We start from the raw sequence: 19,551 nt of genomic DNA, 5'->3' as shown, positions 1-19,551 counted from the left end.
GGACAATGAACCGAGTGGAATGCAGTTGAGGACAGGAAGGAAGTTCGAATTAGGAAAGAAAGCGTGGCTAACTGTTCAAAATCAAAGAAGGGTGCATTTGGAGATACTAAATCAATTTGATGAGGATTAGAGTTTGGAGATGTGTCCTATCGAAGTCGAAAATGTGGTGTTCTTTGACTTGGAGACGACAGGGCTTGGTGAGTTTTTATTTGTAGATTTAAATAATGTGTAATTTGCGCATTCGCCGTCAGACTCACGCATTTCGGCCATTTCTCACGCTCTCAGGCAACACCTTGTATTCCTTACGCATTTCAACAATTTCTCACGCTGAGAAGTGAGGGTGAAACTTAATAATGCTATTGATACAACTTGAGAGCCCTGATTATGCCTGTAGCCACATGTCAGAGTCAAACCTACATTCTCGAAGTGTATCGATCTAATAACGTTTCTACTTCGTAGTTCAATGCCAAGTCTTTCACCAATTGTTCGTTCGTCTGATGATGGAGCTAAAAGTAAACAGAGAGTTGGGAGACAAAATATGCAGTGCGAAGTCAAACACAGTGCAGGTGAAAATACAGTAACATAAGTGACAAGTTAACAATAGATAATGGGAGTAAGTATTCATGTGCTCCCTTTGAGAGGTCGCAGTCTGTCTCATCATGACCGCTCAGAGTCCCCTCATCCAGGATGAGGACTTTCTAAAGACATCAAGTCACTTCTTGCAAGAGCCATATGCTGACTTTTGTATGTTTTGATTAACAGCCTGTTGTTTATGCAGTTATAAATTATCCTGAAAACCACTTTAAACAGATGTTTTGAGAAATAACTAGGCATCAAAACAATCAAAAAAGGAACATAAGTGTTTCTGGTCTGTGCTCAGGTCTGAGCTGTGAGATCGTCCAGCTGGCGGCAGTGAGTGGTGCTCACTCCCTCAGCCTGTACTCCGTCCCCCGCTGCAGGGTGCAGCCCCGGGCAGCCGCCGTCACAGGCTTCAGGGTCCGGAGACACAAGCTGTACCTCCATCGCAAGCCGGTCTTGACCAACTCTCTCAGAGAGGTTCTCATAGCCTTCATAGCCTTCCTGCGCATGCTTCAGTGGCCTCTCGTCATCGGCCACAACATCCGACGCTTCGACTGCCGGGTGCTGGCCAGAGCGCTGGACGAGTGTGACCTCAGAACTGAGTTTGTATCAGTGATTTCTGGTTGCTTGGACACTCTGCCGCTAGCGAGAGAGCTTCTGAAGGATGCTGGTCTGCAGAGCTTCTGCCAGGAAGCGCTAGTGAGGACAATCCTGGGTGTCTCCTACAAGGCCCACGATGCTCTGGAGGATGTCAGTGCGCTGCAGATGCTCTACACAGCGCTGGAGCCCACACCAGAGCAGGTCCTCAGACACGCCTTCCTCCTGGAGACCACGGCTGGCCCTCCAGCCAGGAATCTGCCCTGCTCTAAGACTGAAGGCCCATGTAAACTCTCAGGACAGCGCCCCCTGTGGGAGCATCTCAGACAAGCTGTCAAGATTTCAGAGGAGCAGAAAGAGGCTTCTGAAGATCCAGAAAGTTGGAGAACTTAGTGTTGCTCTCTCTCTCTGCTTTCCTGTACTTCGCTGGTCAGAAAACACAAGATGGCTGCCTCCACCCCCGGAAGGAGATGAAGAGGGGAAGAGATCCACCCATCACTAACTCTAACCCCTCACGGTTGAACAGCGACCCCTCTGTTAGATGCTGAGGGTCATGGTGAAGAATCATTGTGTTATATTGTTTTATCATGAGCCTAAAATACATATTATAAAATATTAGAAATAAATTAATTTTATTGCAATGATTTTATTCTTATTATTTTGAACAGGTAGTTATGTGGAACATCAGGTGCTGTGTGACGTTGCAGGTTAACAGCTGTGTGTTCAGGACCCAAGGACTTGCAGTGAATCATATATAAGCGCGTGGCTGCAGTGTGGATTTGCCCTGAGCGATGAAGACAGGGATCTGCCAGGCACTGTACTACATCAAAATGCCTGCGTTGACGTAACACGCACAAGCTCCAATTAGGTCAACACTGAATCAACTTACCAACATCTTAATCACTAGCTCTATCATGGGCACTGCACTAGGTAATATTAAAGACTAATATCCAACATTTAAACTAACATTTATTACAGCAGTATTTTAAAATCGTCTTGATTTTTGACTGAGTCTGGATTAAGAATGCTTCTGTGTCTTTTTAGATGTATTATACATTTTTATGATGAATAAATAGCTTCTGCCGTGTTGTACATTACACCCAGTCTTCATCCTCTTCATCCAGTCTGTTAAATACCACATGTACTGTAAACATGAGATTATGATTGGCTGTACTAGGTCTTTATTAATTCAGGTTAATATGCAGCCATTCTCTGTAGAAATCCATGCTACAGTGTTCTAAATGTAAACCCATGCCCAATCCCTCACTGGAAAAAGATAACATTTGTAATAGTCAAATTACAATGCACTTCAAATCAACAGTAGTATTTTTCAACCAAAATGTTATTAATATTTAGGTGCAAACTGTCCTTATATAACTAAATATCAGCTGAACCAATTGGCAGAAAAAAACAATTTCAGTAACTTATTGTCAGTTCCTTAGAAACAGTTTTCATTTCATGACAGATCAGTACCACATGGACAGGCCTCAAACAGTTCAACGATCTCAAACCAAAACATACAAGTTCAGTAGCCGAATGTATGACAATTTGAAACCCCAGGTATTATTTTCCTTACTATTTAATACTGTGGAACTGGCACAGTATGACTCAAACAATACTACAAATAACCAGAAAATGTCTCAATACTTTGTGTCCAGAAATTTGAGGTACTCATTTGTGAATGGCCGTGTGGGTGTATGTTCTAGGAAGACCATACTTCAAGTCTTTTCAGCAATTACTTGAAATGAAAAGGCCACTGGCCCTTGTGCAAACATCGTTGTAAACACAACAAAGTCATGGATCAAGTTATCATACAGTACCAGCACACTCATTTTTGTAGTTAAACAATCTATAATTACATAATGTACTGTACATGCAGCAGTGTGTATTAAATGCATGTATTTATTATTCCTAAACATGCAGGAATCTCAACATATGACGTTACCATGTAGGGAAATGAACAGTAGAATATTTAGAGGAATATTTCTTTGTAGCACATAATGACATTGGGTTCAGAAGTCCCAACTAAACATTCTAAATTGTCAAGAGGGGCAGGTAGATACACATTACTGCACCAATGGAAATATACAATCTTCCTAAGTACAGATCATAGATCATGCATGATTTGTGTACCCACACTGGTACACTGGTGCTACTGGCATCGCCTTAGCATGATGATGGAGACAGCGAGATAGGTTGATGGGCCTACAGGAGACAGCAGGCCCGGAACATGGTCATTCCAAACTGGGAGGTGATGTGCAGGGAGACGCTCTCATTGGCTGAGATGAAGATGACTGTGCCCCTGGTCAGGGTGATGTCAGCGAGCGCTGCAGTGGCTGTAGCCTCCCCCTCAACCACCAGGAGGAGGCCTGCAGAGTCCAGCGGAGCCACACTGTACCTCTTCACAGACGGGGGCACCTGGGGAGGCCGGACGGCAGGACGGAGAGGAAGGAGGAACAGTCAGTAGAGAGGAGGGAACGGAAGGGAGGAAGAGAGAAAGAAAGCAGAGGGAAAACAAGCTAATAATACCAACTTTAGATGGCAGCTTACAGATGACACAGATGACAGTAATAGTTGGTCATGGTTTTGGTGAACAATAGAAGTGATGAAGGAAAAAGTTTACATCAACAGCTCTCTAAATAACATTGTGAAATTAAGTAACAAAGTACCACAATTAGTAAATTATTTGAAATACATCAATACTTTCAAGGCCTTTAAACGGAGACTGTTTGAAATAACTGAGTTGTATCTATTTTTTCACCCTCCCACCTCTGGTGTACCTGTATCCTCATGACGGTGAAGTCAGGGACGGGGGGGTCATAGAGGAGGATGTTGGGGTCAGAGGGGTCGGGTACAGAGGGGAAGATCTTGGCGCTCGCTGGGGCGGGGCTGTAGTTCAGCATCTCACACAGCGTGTTGACGTCCATGTACTTGGGCGTCAGTCCGGCGCGCACCGTGTTGTCAGAACACGCCATGCACTCGATACAGTCTGAACAGCACGGGGGACAAACAGGAGGTTGTACATCGCTTTTGATATCACTGTGTCTGCTAAATGAATAACATGTCATGTACATGTGGTGTTGTTCTAGATTAGCCTGAGATAGGTCCAGTAGAATGTTTTTTTCTTTTCTTCTTAATTTGTATTTGTATATTTATTTAAGTTCTGGTTTAATTTGTTTGCTAAATTACTTTACATGTGAAAACGAGATTTCACATTATATATATCATCTAATTGCTGAACATATAAAACCATACAACATGCATTCAGTAATATGATACCAGTACTTGATCAGTAGCCTGAACCAGAGTTCAGGTGAACCAGAGTTCAGGTGAACCAGAGTTCAGGTGAACCAGAGTTCAGGTGAACCAGAGTTCAGGTGAACCAGAGTTCAGGTGAACCAGAGTTCAGGTGAACCAGAGTTCAGGTGAGCTATACCTCCAGACAGGTATGCGTGAGGCTCGCTGGCTCCCAGGAACATGGCCTCCCCCGGCTCTAGGACCACGCGGTTCAGGAAGTAGATGGAGAAGCAGCCGATGTCTCCGGGGTACTGGGAGTGCAGCCGCAGCAGCAGCTCCCCATTACTGCCCGAGTCCCTGCCGGCCGCTCCTAGGATCACCACACTGCTGGGTTAACACCTGTATCGTGCTGCTACCATGTAGTCAGATACAAGTGTTGAAACTGGTTTCACACTGAATTCTAGGTGAGGATGTACAATTCTCTTATTACATATCCAACAATACAAAATGAAGGGTTGACATACTGGATAATGTTGATACAGACCCTGTAGGTTTGGTACTGTACCTTCCTCAGTGACTCTCTTGACGAGCATGTTGAGCTGGTCTACAAACACCTTCTTTTCACAGTTCATCATCCTGGTGAAGCACTTCTTCAAGGCCAGAGAGCTGCATACTGCATCTCCCATGCTGCTTAGCAACTCTTCAGCTGCCTCATTCCCCACCAAAGCATGGAACTCTGGCACAGCTGGAAAACACAAATTATCTCTACAACCTTTTTACCTTTTACTACCATTCTATAGGATCATACATTTTTTACTTGTTTTGAATATTTCTTAATAGTTAGTATGGGTACTTTCTTTGGAGGTTTATTCTCTGTTCTTGCTTCATTAGCCGAGATTAGCTGAGTCTAATGCTAGTGTAGTTAACACCAGAGGATGGGACTCACATGTCAGGAAGCTGGTTATCTCCTCCACAGGCCTGAAGCCACACAGGCCCTCGAAGCGAGTGAGGGCAATGGCCATCTCTGGCTTGTGGTTCTTGTCTGGGTAGTGCTCTGGAAACTGAGAATGCAGCCTTGCAGCCAGCTCCTGATGGTGGACAAGCATGGGCAGAGGAATACTCATAGAACATAGTTTCTTATTTGTCTAAAGTAAAAAGTGGAAACTATTGATTTAGATTATAAATATATATTATATTTTACATAAAATACAGTACCTACTACTACTATTCCCTATACTTACATTCATATCATAAAGCATATTTATATATATTAACACAAATGCAATGTTCTAATATGTGCCCAAATGTTTTGACACACTTGGGAAGAACACTGGAGTATTTATCAGCTGTTTTTGTGTGGTTCCAGTTCTTACTCTGTTGGGGTGGGCCTGTATGGACAGGGCTGTGTTGACCGACAGGACCTTAAACAGGAAAGGCAGCTGGCCCTGGAAGGTGTCTTTGACTTTTGATCCCAGGGTTCCGGGGTAGTCGGCTATCCACTGGCTCAGGGTCCTCTGGGGTATCCTGTTGTCTGTGATGAGAGCGTCTCCTTTTGGGTGGGCTCCCATCCACAACTAGAAGAGTTATTTAAAAACAACAGTTGTCCCTATTTAGAACCATGCCGTAATGTTTTAGGTTAATCACAGTTGTTTACACTGTAAAACATAATCCTAAACGGGATATGACGACCCAGGAGATAAATACAGCACAACTGACAGAGCAAGAAACTCAGACGATCCTGTGGGGCTTTGGGTATGCACATGAATCAGTAAACCATTCACTGGTAGAGCCCTTACATTGTTCCATTGACATGACATGTCCATTAACCTCGATATAGGAATGTTACCAGGTGGTACTGGATAATTATTTATTTGTAGGCTAATTACCTCTGCGTAGGGTTCGCCATCTTCTATAACAGCTGATGGATCCCCACTCACAACTAGTTTGGCAACTTCACTGTCCAGGCCAATCTTGCCCCACGCATACTTCTGAATCACACAGGATAGTGGAAAGACTGTGAAAAATAAGTTTGAGTCAATTCCGTAAGTTAAATGAAAATTTTCATTTGAGAATTGTCAAACTGTTATAAACGTTGATGGCCTACAGTCTAACAAAGCGTGCCATTTTTAAACGTTACCCTACCATAGGATTTCCTGAATCTACTCCGTCCATGGAAATCCAAACACTGAGCCTAAACTGTGAAATTATACGTATTGCCGTGTAACCTTACTTTGAAACTTTAGCTATCCAATCCGGGAATCTAAACAAATTGTCTGCTCTTCTGAAGATTAGGTTTGCTGTAACAAACATAGCCTAACAGTTGGCTATCATTCATACATAGCCTACTAAATGGTTACGAATCCTCGTTTCGCTACAACGTACAAACACATTTCCTTCGATGCTTTAAGGGCTAGTGGACTTATTACCACGCGCAAAATATAAAATTAATTCAGGGAGACTTTATAAACGGAAGAATAGGTCTTACCTCTTACTTCCTCCATGTTTGGCAACGTATCGACTCGTCACGGCACCACTGACGTCATGATAGAGATGGGCTTTGTGTTTACACAATGGTGTCAGCCTCGTTACGGTAGCCTTCAAGTTATTGTGTCGTGTTTACAGTTTTTCTCGATTGCTAAAACACGTGTAAACCATCCTCACAAAACCATTCAGCCAAATTCCCAGCAGAAAGGCCATGTGACCCAGTCTTTAAACACAATTTACCCTTTTTTATAAACGTATCAGGTTCATTCACACCTCTTTGCAAAAGTCTAAACTAGTGGTGGGCATACATATTTTTTATCTAGATTAATCTCACTGTAATCTTGGCGTTAATCTAGATTAAAATGGCTCATTTGAATTCCGCCGAAAACATTCAGAATATGTGTGCTACCCAAATAATGACTAAAAGTAGCCTAAGTCTTTGGTTTCTCAAGCCAGGTGGCGCATTAAACCAGGGTCTCGTCTCCTGTTTCCAAAATGCATCACAAACTGCTTGAGAAAGATGTTCTTCTATGATAATTTGTGATGAAAATAAATTATGTTAAATAAGATGTACTTGAGTTTATTAACTTTGTATTAGATTAGTTAGGTTGGCTGATAAAGCTGTGCTGACGGGCTTGCCTCAGTTGCACGCAAACATGAGTTTGACGACGACTCTTCCCCTGCCCTACATCAGTGCTTGGCCCGTCATCTTCCGCATTAGCTAAGAGATGCTTTGCGTTTAGTAGGTATTTGAGACTGGAAAAACTCCTTCAGTAAACTAATTCTGCATCGCACAAGGTGCAAACAACCTTACCGTGCGTGTCCACTACAGCGGAGCGGGTGGCGCGTCGGCGTCGGCTTCCAATTTATTTTCAAGGAAACCGGGCGTTGACGCTGGTTTCTTGTTGAGGTTTCCATTGGGAAGCTTCTTAAAGGGGCGATTGATTGCAAAACCGATTTTACCTTGTCATAGTTGAATAACGACAGTTCGGTGGGTAAAATGAACATTCAGTGAATATCAAAGTCCATTGACACCTCTTTCCTATGCAAATCTCAAAAATAAAAAATTTGGCTGTAAAACACTAGCTTTTCAACTAAGCCACCGGTGTGACGTAGGACGGGGGACCGCCCTTTTTGGCTCTGGTCTGTATCTTTGTCACGCCCCAAAATTTACATCCAGACCAGCCCGAGGTAGCATCTATCTCCGATAGCCTACTAGTTTAGCTGCGCGCTGCTCTGTGTAGGCTACTTATAAGGAATTACAAAGAAGAACGTTTTAAATTATAACAAGGATATTGAAAATGGACCACGGTCGTAAATGCTGTGTTCCAGGCTGTACAGGGAAGGATAACACTCAGTCTTTCCAAGGAGCCAAACATTCGACAGGCATGGTTGCTGTTGTCTATGAGAAGATCCCGACTAAGTTCGACACTCAATCATTCATTTGCTCTGAACATTTCACCCAAGACAGTTTTGACAACCTTGGACAATTTCAAGCAGGATTTGCTAGGAAGCTGAACTTGGAAATAAACTTGGTTATAAATCCAGCTAGCCTATGCATACAACTATTTTCAATGTTACTGGAAAAATTTCTAACGTGCTAGCTAGCTTGTAGAAATTATTACAATACATTAATAATAAAAATGAGCGCAAATAGAACATGGCCATCTCTGTATTCCAGCCGGCACAAGACCCATTCCATAGAGTGCGGGTGGCATTTAGTCTTTCACTCGGCCTAAAAAAAGTGTGGAAAAAGATAACCTATTGTGTGCTGTAGATAAGATACTGTCAGATCTAGAATGCGTATCGGATTTTTGCTTAATGTGTGTAAAAGTTGTATTTTGTCTGCACATTTGCCATGACATTATACGAACTACAACAGTGATTTAAGAGAACTACAGCTCTGATTGCACCGTGAAACTCGCTCCTCGGGTATTTAATAGGCCACCCGCGTCACAGAAGAGCTAGCTTTTCTTTGGCGTAGTTGATAGTGGTCACACTTGGCAAGTTGGAGGTCGTGCGTTCGAGCCCATTGAGTGGCGAAAGAGCCTTGTCGTACGGAACTCTTGCAACACCCATCCTAAAGCCCAGATGGAGGTTACAGCACAGAGTGCGAATCATACAATGACAATCGGGAGGGGGTCAACTTCTTCTACAGGGCGTAAAGTAATATTTACGATTACAGGTATGAACGATATACAAATGTATCGACCCCATCGATCGGGTCCAAGTCTTAATTAGGGGGGTCAGGCCCCCCGTAATTCGAACCCTGCAGGGTGAAGTAGCAGCAATATTCTCATTTGCTCCTGACTCTGCCACGCCTCTTGCAGGGTAGACAAACGTGACTATATAGACACTTAAACGCATGTTTGGTTAGGAAGTTAAAAAAGGAACATATAACGTGTCGCTAACTACATATAGATCGCATATAGCCAGAGTAGCCTAGATTAAATCATGAGTTTTCATTTCAGCAAATGTCATTCCGTCTTGATCACCGGAGCTGGCAGAGGTCTCGGTCTGGCGATAGCAAAAGAGTTAGCGAATAGCAACCAACGACCAAAAACAATTATTGCGACTGCTCGTAATCCAGTTGCTTCAAAGGTAAGACCATGTATGTTAGCCCATAGCCTACCCTAAAACGTAATAATATGAGCCTACAAACTACGTGACTCAAACGTGTTGCTATCTTATCCAAATTACGTGTTCATATTTTAGGACCTACAAGACCTTTCTAAGTCATTCCCTGGGGTTTACGTTGTGACACTCGGTGAGTAGCCTTCAGCTGATCAGATTAGAGGCCACATTTCTTATTTAGGCTTCAGTTAGACGATTTGATATAATCCATACAACACGTCGGCTATATTTTAGATGAGTTTACATAATCAATCCAACACTTATTAATATATTATAATACAATATCACTTACATATTTTTGCCACAATGCTAATCACAGAAGATGGCGCCACAACGTTGAATGTCGCAGTAGACCAAACAACGTGCTTCCATAAAAATAAAAAACTGAAGTGGACGATGGCTGAAAGTTTATTTGTTAACTTTTTGTTCAGTTGAGTTCTGATTGGTATCTCTTGTTTGGTGTTGTTTAAGTTTAACTACATGCTCTTATGGTTATTCCCATTGGGACTTATTTAGTTTTCACATTGTATGCTTTATGTTTTGGTTACCCGCTATATGTTTGGGGCTATGTCGTTGTTATGATCAGTTATGATCAGTGACCTATGCACTTTTGCAAAGCTGTCCTTTGGAAGTCGCTTTGGATAAAAGCGTCTGCTAAATGCGTAAATGTAATGTAAATGTTGTCACTCTGTTTAAGACGTGGCCAGTCAGCACAGTATAGACGCGGCACTACAGGAAGTGAAGTCCATAGTGGGAGAAGATGGGCTAAACTGTCTCATCAATAACGCAGCAATCAACATCTCCACTGATTTGAACACTGTCACACCTGAGGCCATGATGAGGACATTTGAGAGCAACACTATTGCTCCTTTGTTTGTCACCAAGGTATGTTATGTTGTGTCTGGTCTAGAGAAGAGAAAATCATTGGATTCTGTAGTGTAGAACATATAAATAGGATAGGTGTATGTGTATACCAGCCTACATATTATATCATTGATTACATTAGTGACATTTGAAAGCTCAGAAGACATTATTTTTGTTATTTAGTGTTTAAAAAAGAATGCCTCAAAACGTTTGTATTAACAATATAATTTTAGACAGCATTCTATTCAAAATCAATCCCCAATGAATCTGTTGACAATCAAACATACACAGATTGCGTTGTTTACATTATTGTTTGTGTTTCCGCTTGTTTCTCACAGGCGTTCCTGCCGCTCCTCCACACAGCTGCTGCCAGGGAGACGGGGCTGGGGATCCACAGAGCTGCCGTCATCAACATGTCATCCATCCTGGGCTCCATCAGCTGTAACTGGGGCTCTGCGGCTGCCTTCAAGAGCTATGCCTACAGGACCTCCAAGGTTACAGATCCGTAGGACGCTCCAACATGTCAACACTTGTTATTATATTTGTGTTTATTATATTTGACATAGTTCTCATTTGGAGTCCATTTTATTTGCCACACAATTTGATTTAAAACTATGTATAAATACTGCATATGGTATGTACTGCAGATAATCACCAGAATTGCAGAATTCAAAGACTTTTTCATGGTTTGCGCCAAGGAATGGTTTGTATTTTTTACCAGACACAGTGGAACAATAGTATCTTAACTACTAATCACTTACACAATTCTGATTGTAGGACAGTGCTGTTATTACTATCATCAGACAACATGTCTAAAACTATATTCTTCAATGAATCTAAAGTAAATCATTGCTGTTGGCCAGGCTGCTTTGAACATGGTGACAAGGTGCCTGGCTACTGACCTGGAATCAGAGGGGATCCTGTGTGTGGCGCTGCACCCTGGCTGGGTCCGCACGGACATGGGGGGGCCTCAGGTGGGTCTGTATGGACATGGGGGGGCCTCAGGTGGGTCTGTATGGACATGGGGGGGCCTCAGGTGGGTCTGTATGGACATGGGGGGGCCTCAGGTGGGTCTGTATGGACATGGGGGGGCCTCAGGTGGGTCTGTATGGACATGGGGGGGCCTCAGGTTGGTCTGTATGGACATGGGGGGGCCTCAGGTGGGTCTGTATGGACTTGGGGGGGCCTCAGGTGGGTCTGTATGGACATGGGGGGGCCTCAGGTGGGTCTGTATGGACATGGGGGGGCCTCAGGTGGGTCTGTATGGACATGGGGGGGCCTCAGGTGGGTCTGTATAGACATGGGGGGGCTTCAGGTGGGTCCGCACGGACATGGGGGGGCTCAGGTGGGTCTGTATGGACATGGGGGGGCCTCAGGTGGGTCTGTATGGACATGGGGGGGCCTCAGGTGGGTCTGTATGGACATGGGGGGGGCTCAGGTGGGTCTGTATGGACATGGGGGGGCCTCAGGTGGGTCTGTATGGACATGGGGGGGCCTCAGGTGGGTCTGTATGGACATGGGGGGGGCTCAGGTGGGTCTGTATGGACATGGGGGGGCCTCAGGTGGGTCTGTATGGACATGGGGGGGCCTCAGGTGGGTCTGTATGGACATGGGGGGGGCTCAGGTGGGTCTGTATGGACATGGGGGGCCTTTGGGAGGGTCTGTATGGACATGGGGGGCCTTTGGGTGGGTCTGTATGGACATGGGGGCCTTTGGGTGGGTCTGTATGGACATGGGGGGCCTTTGGGTGGGTCTGTATGGACATGGGGGGGCCTCAGGTGGGTCTGTATGGACATGGGGGGCCTTTGGGTTGGTCTGTATGGACATGGGGGCCCTTTGGGTGGGTCTGTATGGACATGGGGGAGGGGGCTCAGGTGGGTCTGTATGGACATGGGGGGCCTTTGGGTGGGTCTCTATGGACATCGGGGGCCTCAGGTGGGTCTGTATGGACATGGGGGGGCCTCAGGTGGGTCTGTATGGACATGGGGGGGGCTCAGGTGGGTCTGTATGGACATGGGGGGGCCTCAGGTGGGTCTGTATGGACATGGGGGGGCCTCAGGTGGGTCTGTATGGACATGGGGGGGGGCTCAGGTGGGTCTGTATGGACATGGGGGGCCTTTGGGAGGGTCTGTATGGACATGGGGGGCCTTTGGGTGGGTCTGTATGGACATGGGGGCCTTTGGGTGGGTCTGTATGGACATGGGGGGCCTTTGGGTGGGTCTGTATGGACATGGGGGGGCCTCAGGTGGGTCTGTATGGACATGGGGGGCCTTTGGGTGGGTCTGTATGGACATGGGGGCCCTTTGGGTGGGTCTGTATGGACATGGGGGAGGGGGCTCAGGTGGGTCTGTATGGACATGGGGGGCCTTTGGGTGGGTCTCTATGGACATCGGGGGCCTTTGGGTGGGTCTGTATGGACATGGGGGGCCTTTGGGTGGGTCTGTATGGACATGGGGGGCCTTTGGGTGGGTCTGTATGGACATGGTGGGCCTTTGGGTGGGTCTGTATGGACATGGGGGGCCTTTGGGTGGGTCTGTATGGACATGGGGGGCCTTTGGGTGGGTCTGTATGGACATGGGGGGCCTTTGGGTGGGTCCCCACAGGGAGCCATCTACAACCTGTGACTTCAGTCAGAAACCCTGTAACACTTAGTGATTGGGCTGTAAAACTGAGCTGTGTGATCAGCTCCTTTGTTAGAATGGGTATTTTATCTATATATTCATATATCTACCTACCTACATACTTGCCAATCTGTCTATTTACCAATGTTCCTATGTATATATATATATTTATAGGCGGATCTCTCTGTTGAGGAGAGCATCCCCTCGCTGCTGGCTGTGGTGGCTAGCTTGACCGAGCAGGATCATGGAGGCTTTAAGGACCACTCTGGAAAGACCCTGCCGTGGTGACCCTTCTGAAGGATCGTCACATCACAACTTTACTCCTATAGATGCTGTTTTTCATCTGTTGCTCTGAAGCTGCGATGTCAACCTGTGATGAACAACAAGCAGTGCACTATGACCCAAAATGTATGTATATGCATTGTAGTAGTGTATGTGTTAGTTGTTGCAAGCAGGTGCTATTCATTAGATCTTTTTCATATAATTTTTTTACATAAGTGTTTTTAAAGTGAAGAATAGAGCTGAGTTTGCAATTCTGTATCACTGTAGGAAGAATAAACCACACAAGAAGATTCCAATGCCATTCAAAAGTTTTATCTATTCCTATCTCCCACATATTGATCAGTCTTTCGTCGGTACACATTAGAGAGATAAAGGTGGGGGTGTGGCACTGGGCTGAGGAGGGAGGGAGGGGGAGAGAACTGCAGAAGAGATTTGAGGGGTGGAGTCACACCAAGCTACGGCATCTCCTCTGAGGCAAGAGAGGAAGGCAGGGTGTCCAGGGCACCGAGTTCTGTCGAGTACAATAGCTGTTATTCAAATGTATTTCATGGTTAAGGACTTGCATTCATAAAATGCAACCATTTGTATAACAATTATTTGTGGGGAACTCACCTTTAAGTTTCAGGTATGATAAGAAGTCAATGATGGTGTGTATTACATCCTCGTCTGCTAGTCTTAAGGCACCTGCAGAAGCAATAAGCATTCTGGGACTTCCAAAAGAGTACATCTGACAAGACTGATTGATGTTGTCGGGCAGAGCAGAATCATATCTGTACTCTGTGTCATTAACAACTGAAGGTTAAACACACATCAGTAAGCAGCGAGGGATGTTATAAGAGAGCTTACTTACCTGTTTTGAAGTCCTCATCTACAGGCATGTCTCTCTTCCCTGCCAGGCCATGGCGGTCACTAAGGGTCCTGTGGCTGTCTATGCCATCTGGACAACAAAACAAAGTCCAGGTTACCACAGCTTAACCTCTACATGTCTCAGCAGGCATCCTACTGCATGTGCATCACAGGCACATCCACTGCAGCTCTGACTAAAGCTCACATGACGGCCCTTCATTTCAGTGAGTGCTTTTTTTTGGTTTTGAGTAAGTTTCGTTTAGTTTCAATTGTCATGAGTCTTAAAAGCAACCTGCAGGGCTTGAGTCGCGGAATTGCTGTAGAATTAATCACAGATGAGATGCATGAAGCAAAGGCACATGCACATTCATAAGGACTAAAAAACACACAAAGCCCAAAGTCTGAACAAAAATGATAAGGAGTCTCTTGGCATGCCTAGGAAACACATCGGAATAAACAAATAACAAACAAGTGGAGTGAAAGAGAGCTGACTACTTAATCGACAAGGGCTGTCCATCTCAGAGATCCTTGTATGATAAATGTAAATCTTGATGGGGTTATTAATTGCAAAAAACAAAAGCATGTTATTTCCCACCAATAACATTTGAAACATAATTTTTCCAGGCAGATGTAGTAGATAAGGTTAACACCTGTTGTCTCTGAGATAAACAGCTTATTCTTATGACATTACCTATGCATGCATGTAATTAACCCTAAAACGTATTCATTATGACTAGTGTCCTTTCCAGGCAAATCCAGAATTGCCTTAACATTTCTGAACAACAATTTCACTAACTGGTCATTGGATGTGTTCCTTTTTTTTTGTTGTTTTTTTTTTTACTCTGCAAACCATAAAGTAAAATGAGCAAAGCAGACGAAGCAATTCCCTTTGCCGACTTCACCGTCCTGCAGGAGCCATCTTACATTGACCCAGCTGCTCCTCCCTGCCCCTCGCACTGGGAGAATCCTTTATCTGTATTAGGTGATCAATACGACCTGAAACACAGGGATGGGGAGGGCATTTGACCTGAACTTTTATCAAACACGCACCTGTCATTCTAACAGGATGCTTTATACCCTGAGCATGAACATCTGTGATTGATCGTCTGGTTATATTGCAACAGCGACAGTTGGAAGGCAAATACACAGAAATGGAGTTCAGGGTTTGTAGCTATCATACAGTGAAAGGCAACTTATTCCACCCAAATAAAAATCCCTCTACTTAACTGTGTGATCAGACTATTTAATAAAATACATTAACTACGAATAAATAAATAAATCCAGCTTCAAACAGGTGAAGTTTCAATAAAATGTTTCCAGACAGAGAAGTGGATCAGAGACAACCTTTGTGGAAAGAAAATTACTGCTTCAGATTTATAGTGTTCAAATTTACTGGAGACTTTATGGGGCTCACAAATACACACATGAGGAATTAACTATCAAGTTATCCATATTATCTGCTATTATTGTGAAAGCTATCCCTGATGCACAGGCAATAGTGACTACAGTATGAAAGGATTAAAATTATGGAAATGTGAGATAATGCAACAGTTGTAAGCTCTAAAATAGATTTCTGTTGATAAGAGAGTTCCATAACTTTCCGTTTTCAGTACTCACGGGGACCGAGGAGGTAGCCAGCGCTGTTAAGAGTCCAGCCTCGCTTCTCTTTAGCCTTATGTTAAACAGGTGTTATGAGACGAGGAGTGTAAACACATGCACATCGATCAATTGTCTTATGTACATTTTCCCATTAAACTTGATCTGAATTTCCTTTTGGAATATAATGTTTCCAGTAAATTTTTAATTACATGCATTCTTTTCCAGAGAAGTAAGCAAATGAACGTAGCCTACTTACCGCAATGACTAATCCAATAGTCTCTGATAGAGCGGCGCAAAAGATGAGCGCCGCGCACAATAGCCCCTTACACTTCTGCATCTAAGGATCATAAAACCGTCAATTTCCTACAAAACAAATATGCTAAGTCATATAATTCTAAAACGAAATATACAAGAAAATAAATCAACTTAATAGCTGCTTACCTTTGAATTGAAGTTTTCTTATTGTTTATATAAAAAAGTTTAGATTCTGAAAGATTTGTAAATGTGCTACGTCATAGAATTATACTTTGCGGAGTTTACGTGGTGGTTCTGTTTGACAGAGATTTTAGTTGGCTTTTTATAATCCACCACGAAGAAAAAAATCTTAAAAGGAAAGGCGTACCTGCTAAAATGTTGACGTCAATCGACCACCTCCTTCTCGTAAGAGTGCATGTCACGATGCTAAGAAAATTACAATAATATCCTCATGTTCTCTTCTTGCCATCAGAGACAGTGTATTGGACAACAACAGTAATAGTCGTTTAATCATGGCGTAATCAAATTTTAAGAACAATGTATAGCCTACCTGTGCAAACGTGTGTTGAAGCTCTGAATATATAGCCAAATAGAAAAGAAAAAGTACCACATCAACTCTCTAAAACGAATCAGAAAAGAAAACCCATAGGCATAATAAAAATAATAATAAAGGCTACGTATAAAAAGTGTTTATGTGGTGAGGGGGACCTATAAACTATTTTAAGTGAGAAAATAAAAAAAGGATGGAAAATATAAATGACGCCAACCACAATATCAGCCAAGAAATTCAATGCTTTATAAGTGGAACAAACTAAAACTAACTAAAAGTATAACGTTGAGATTTGGTTTCCGGGCAAGGGAAGTTACTCAGAGGGAGATGTCAGTGAACCACGGTGCAGGAGCTTTTCAGTAACAGTATATGACTGCAACCATCACTAAGGAAAATGGAACCCAAACACCGTAACAGTGGCTCTTCTCCAAAGTCCGCCTTGTTCCTCCATAGGTGTCCGTCACCCTCCAATTTCTGGTTCTGTAATTGGGGACCCGCCATTTCTGCCACTTTCTTCATCGGCTGTGTGGGAAGCCCTCCAATGTCGCAGGTCCAGTACTGGCAAGACCAGCAGCAGGTCGGTCTGCATTATGTGTCAGGAAAGTGCATGATAACCAGCCTACATCCTGACATGTTGAGGGGGAGTGCATTAAGCCTACGTTGTAAGCTACAGGCTCCAAAAGTTGGCGTTCTATACATTATCCCTTACAAAAGAAACATTCTCATTTCCGGCGCTTTCAAACAATCAGTGAAGTGTGGATAGCAACGGCAGCTAGCTTGCCTCTAGCAAACTGCTTTTGAATTAGCCATGTCCCCCTAAAATTAATATTGAACTTATTTACGTTTTGGGGGGCTTATTTTCAGTTAGCAGACGGTACTATTTGAATCGCAATTCCATCTGAAATACTGCTAGTGACAACGTTGTTACAGTAGCTTGTTTCAAAGGGGGTTCCTTGTTTCAAAGGGTGTTCTTAATGAATTATTTAATATGAGTAGGCTAAATGCTTGAAAATATCACTAGAAGGGAAAACGGACCCACCTGCAAATCGGCGCAAGCAAGCACACCCTACAATTTCCCCAGAAATTGTACCGTCTCTAGTTGTATATGTTATTCTTTTTTACAGGAATACTTAAGAATGGATAGATAATATTCATAGTATTTAGATTTATTTACAGGACCATGCGAATCAAAGCCTTAAAGACAGCACACCATATTATATTGACTCGTGACATCATTTAGAAATGATAATTACTGCATTTTGGAATGTTTAGTACGCAGGTCCAGTCGAGAAATCATTCATAAAACAATTTGGTAGGGGGTTGAAAGTTCTGTTTGTCTGAAATGTGTTCTGTAATGACATTAGGTTTGTAAGTTAGACTCCTTAGCCTTTCTCTGGTTTTCTTCACTCCCATTAGTATTGAACTGAGACCAGGTCTCCACATAAACTTTTTGAGGCTCTTGTCCTTTGGACAAATACATTAACGTTTCACTTGTCCATGCACAAAAGTCGCTTGTCTAGATTCATCATTTTATATATATATTATTTTTGTGTTGACGTTAGCTAGCTAGCATCGGCAGCTGTGTACCTAGCGAGCATTGGCAGCATTTGTATCTGTTAAATGTATGTAGTTAAATATCAGCTAATATTCAACTGTAAAGTATACACCTTTTAAAGGTTCCCTTGGTAAATCAGCCTCTGCTGGGCTAGAAAGGGAAGTTGTAGAAAAAAGTTAAGTTAACACCAACATTTAGTGGCAACATCCATTGTTATGTCTACAAAATTATTTAAGATATAGTGCTCTGTCCTGGTACGCTGTTACGGCAAGGTGCTCACACTCTGGTTCCCCCCTGCAGATGATTAACTGGAAGCAGTACGGCTCTGGGATGCTGATGATTAACTGGAAGCAGTACGGCTCTGGGATGCTCCACCGCCAGGCTGCCAGGACCCTCAGAAACACTGTGGAGAACGTTACTGATCACAAAGGGAAAGAAGTCTCTGCTTTTCACTTCCTGTCTGGAGGTTTTACATTTTTACATTTACATTTAGTCATTTAGCAGACGCTCTTATCCAGAGCGACTTACAGTAAGTACAGGGACATTCCCCCGAGGCAAGTAGGGTGAAGTGCCTTGCCCAAGGACACAATGTCATTTGGCTTGGCAGGAAATTGATCCAGCAACATAGATCCAGGTTAGAGGTCACATGGGGTTAAATCTGTCAGCAGTAAATGGACCAGTTGATGAACCATATAAAGTGTTTTTCCACCAGCCAGTGTTTACACAGCATTGCACAGAGATATACACACTGCTATAACAATGATGCAACTTCATGTTCATAAAGGCAACACATGAAATAGAGAACTCAGTCTCCATCCTGGCAATGTTGATGTGTGGAATGAAGCATATTGAGTTTTGATTGACAGGCGTGTTGGGGACCCTTTACAAAAGAATAACCCCAGTAATTGCTGCTCATTATGTACTTGGTTTAAGCACCTCTTAGATGTTTCCATCTCAGCTGGGTTCAGGGTCAGGTGTCCCACAGGGCCTGTGAGTGTGGGAGCGGTCCAGGTAAGATCAATTCCCTCTTGGTGGCAGATATAGAACAGCACCTAGTGTGCATTGGCATCGACTAGTTTAAAGCCGATGCCAATAACTGAAATCCATTTAGGCGTTTTATTGAAGGAAGGAATGAATGCATGAGACATAGATAGAGAATGATAATGCAGGATGTTGGGGGGGCAGAAGCCTGGATAACTGATAAAGGGCTGGGTGGTGAGAAGAGAGGGCTGGGTGGTGAGAAGAGAGGGCTGGGTGGTGAGAAGAGAGGGCTGGGTGGTCAGAAGAGAGGGCTGGGTGGTCAGAAGAGAGGGCTGGGTGGTCAGAAGAGAGGGCTAGGTGGTCAGAAGAGAGGGCTGGGTGGTCAGAAGAGAGGGCTGGGTGGTCAGAAGAGAGGGCTGGGTGGTCAGAAGAGAGGGCTGGGTGGTGAGAAGAGAGGGCTGGGTGGT

General features: G+C 43.8%; 4 protein-coding genes across 7 annotated transcripts; 2 read left to right on the top strand and 2 right to left on the bottom strand.

Annotated features, from left to right (window-relative positions):
* Positions 1-31: 31 nt before the first annotated feature.
* trex4 (three prime repair exonuclease 4) lies at positions 32-2,461 on the top strand. The gene is made up of 2 exons (XM_047033988.1): positions 32-197; positions 881-2,461. Exons 1-2 carry the CDS (start codon positions 140-142, stop codon positions 1,567-1,569), a joined length of 747 nt encoding a protein of 248 aa, XP_046889944.1. The 5' UTR covers positions 32-139; the 3' UTR covers positions 1,570-2,461.
* On the bottom strand, positions 2,341-7,736 carry mpi (mannose phosphate isomerase). 4 transcript variants are annotated; one of them, XM_047033987.1, is made up of 8 exons: positions 7,712-7,736; positions 6,300-6,427; positions 5,787-5,987; positions 5,360-5,501; positions 4,979-5,158; positions 4,613-4,783; positions 3,957-4,165; positions 2,341-3,594 (listed from the first exon to the last, which is right to left on the bottom strand). In XM_047033987.1, the coding sequence occupies exons 3-8, from the start codon at positions 5,979-5,981 to the stop codon at positions 3,382-3,384; spliced, it is 1,110 nt and encodes a 369-aa protein (XP_046889943.1). In that variant the 5' UTR covers positions 5,982-5,987; positions 6,300-6,427; positions 7,712-7,736; the 3' UTR covers positions 2,341-3,381. The 4 variants fall into 4 exon arrangements, with proteins under 4 accessions (XP_046889943.1, XP_046889939.1, XP_046889942.1 ...); XM_047033983.1 differs by lacking the exon at positions 7,712-7,736 and adding an exon at positions 6,899-7,263; XM_047033986.1 differs by lacking the exon at positions 7,712-7,736 and adding an exon at positions 6,899-7,263 and having other exon boundaries at positions 6,300-6,401.
* Positions 7,737-9,133: 1,397 nt separating this feature from the next.
* Positions 9,134-13,599, top strand: zgc:110339 (uncharacterized protein LOC550490 homolog). Its single transcript, XM_047034464.1, has 6 exons — positions 9,134-9,498; positions 9,613-9,664; positions 10,229-10,416; positions 10,734-10,889; positions 11,259-11,369; positions 13,191-13,599. Exons 1-6 carry the CDS (start codon positions 9,352-9,354, stop codon positions 13,302-13,304), a joined length of 768 nt encoding a protein of 255 aa, XP_046890420.1. The 5' UTR covers positions 9,134-9,351; the 3' UTR covers positions 13,305-13,599.
* Positions 13,600-13,695: 96 nt separating this feature from the next.
* Positions 13,696-16,294, bottom strand: gal (galanin/GMAP prepropeptide). The gene is made up of 6 exons (XM_047034465.1): positions 16,185-16,294; positions 16,000-16,080; positions 15,762-15,816; positions 14,149-14,235; positions 13,911-13,982; positions 13,696-13,809 (listed from the first exon to the last, which is right to left on the bottom strand). Exons 2-6 carry the CDS (start codon positions 16,078-16,080, stop codon positions 13,754-13,756), a joined length of 351 nt encoding a protein of 116 aa, XP_046890421.1. The 5' UTR covers positions 16,185-16,294; the 3' UTR covers positions 13,696-13,753.
* Positions 16,295-19,551: the final 3,257 nt, after the last annotated feature.

Source organism: Hypomesus transpacificus, chromosome 14 (genome assembly GCF_021917145.1).
Source record: "Hypomesus transpacificus isolate Combined female chromosome 14, fHypTra1, whole genome shotgun sequence".
Lineage (NCBI taxonomy): Eukaryota > Metazoa > Chordata > Actinopteri > Osmeriformes > Osmeridae > Hypomesus > Hypomesus transpacificus.
This window is presented reverse-complemented; position numbering and strand designations above follow the sequence as displayed.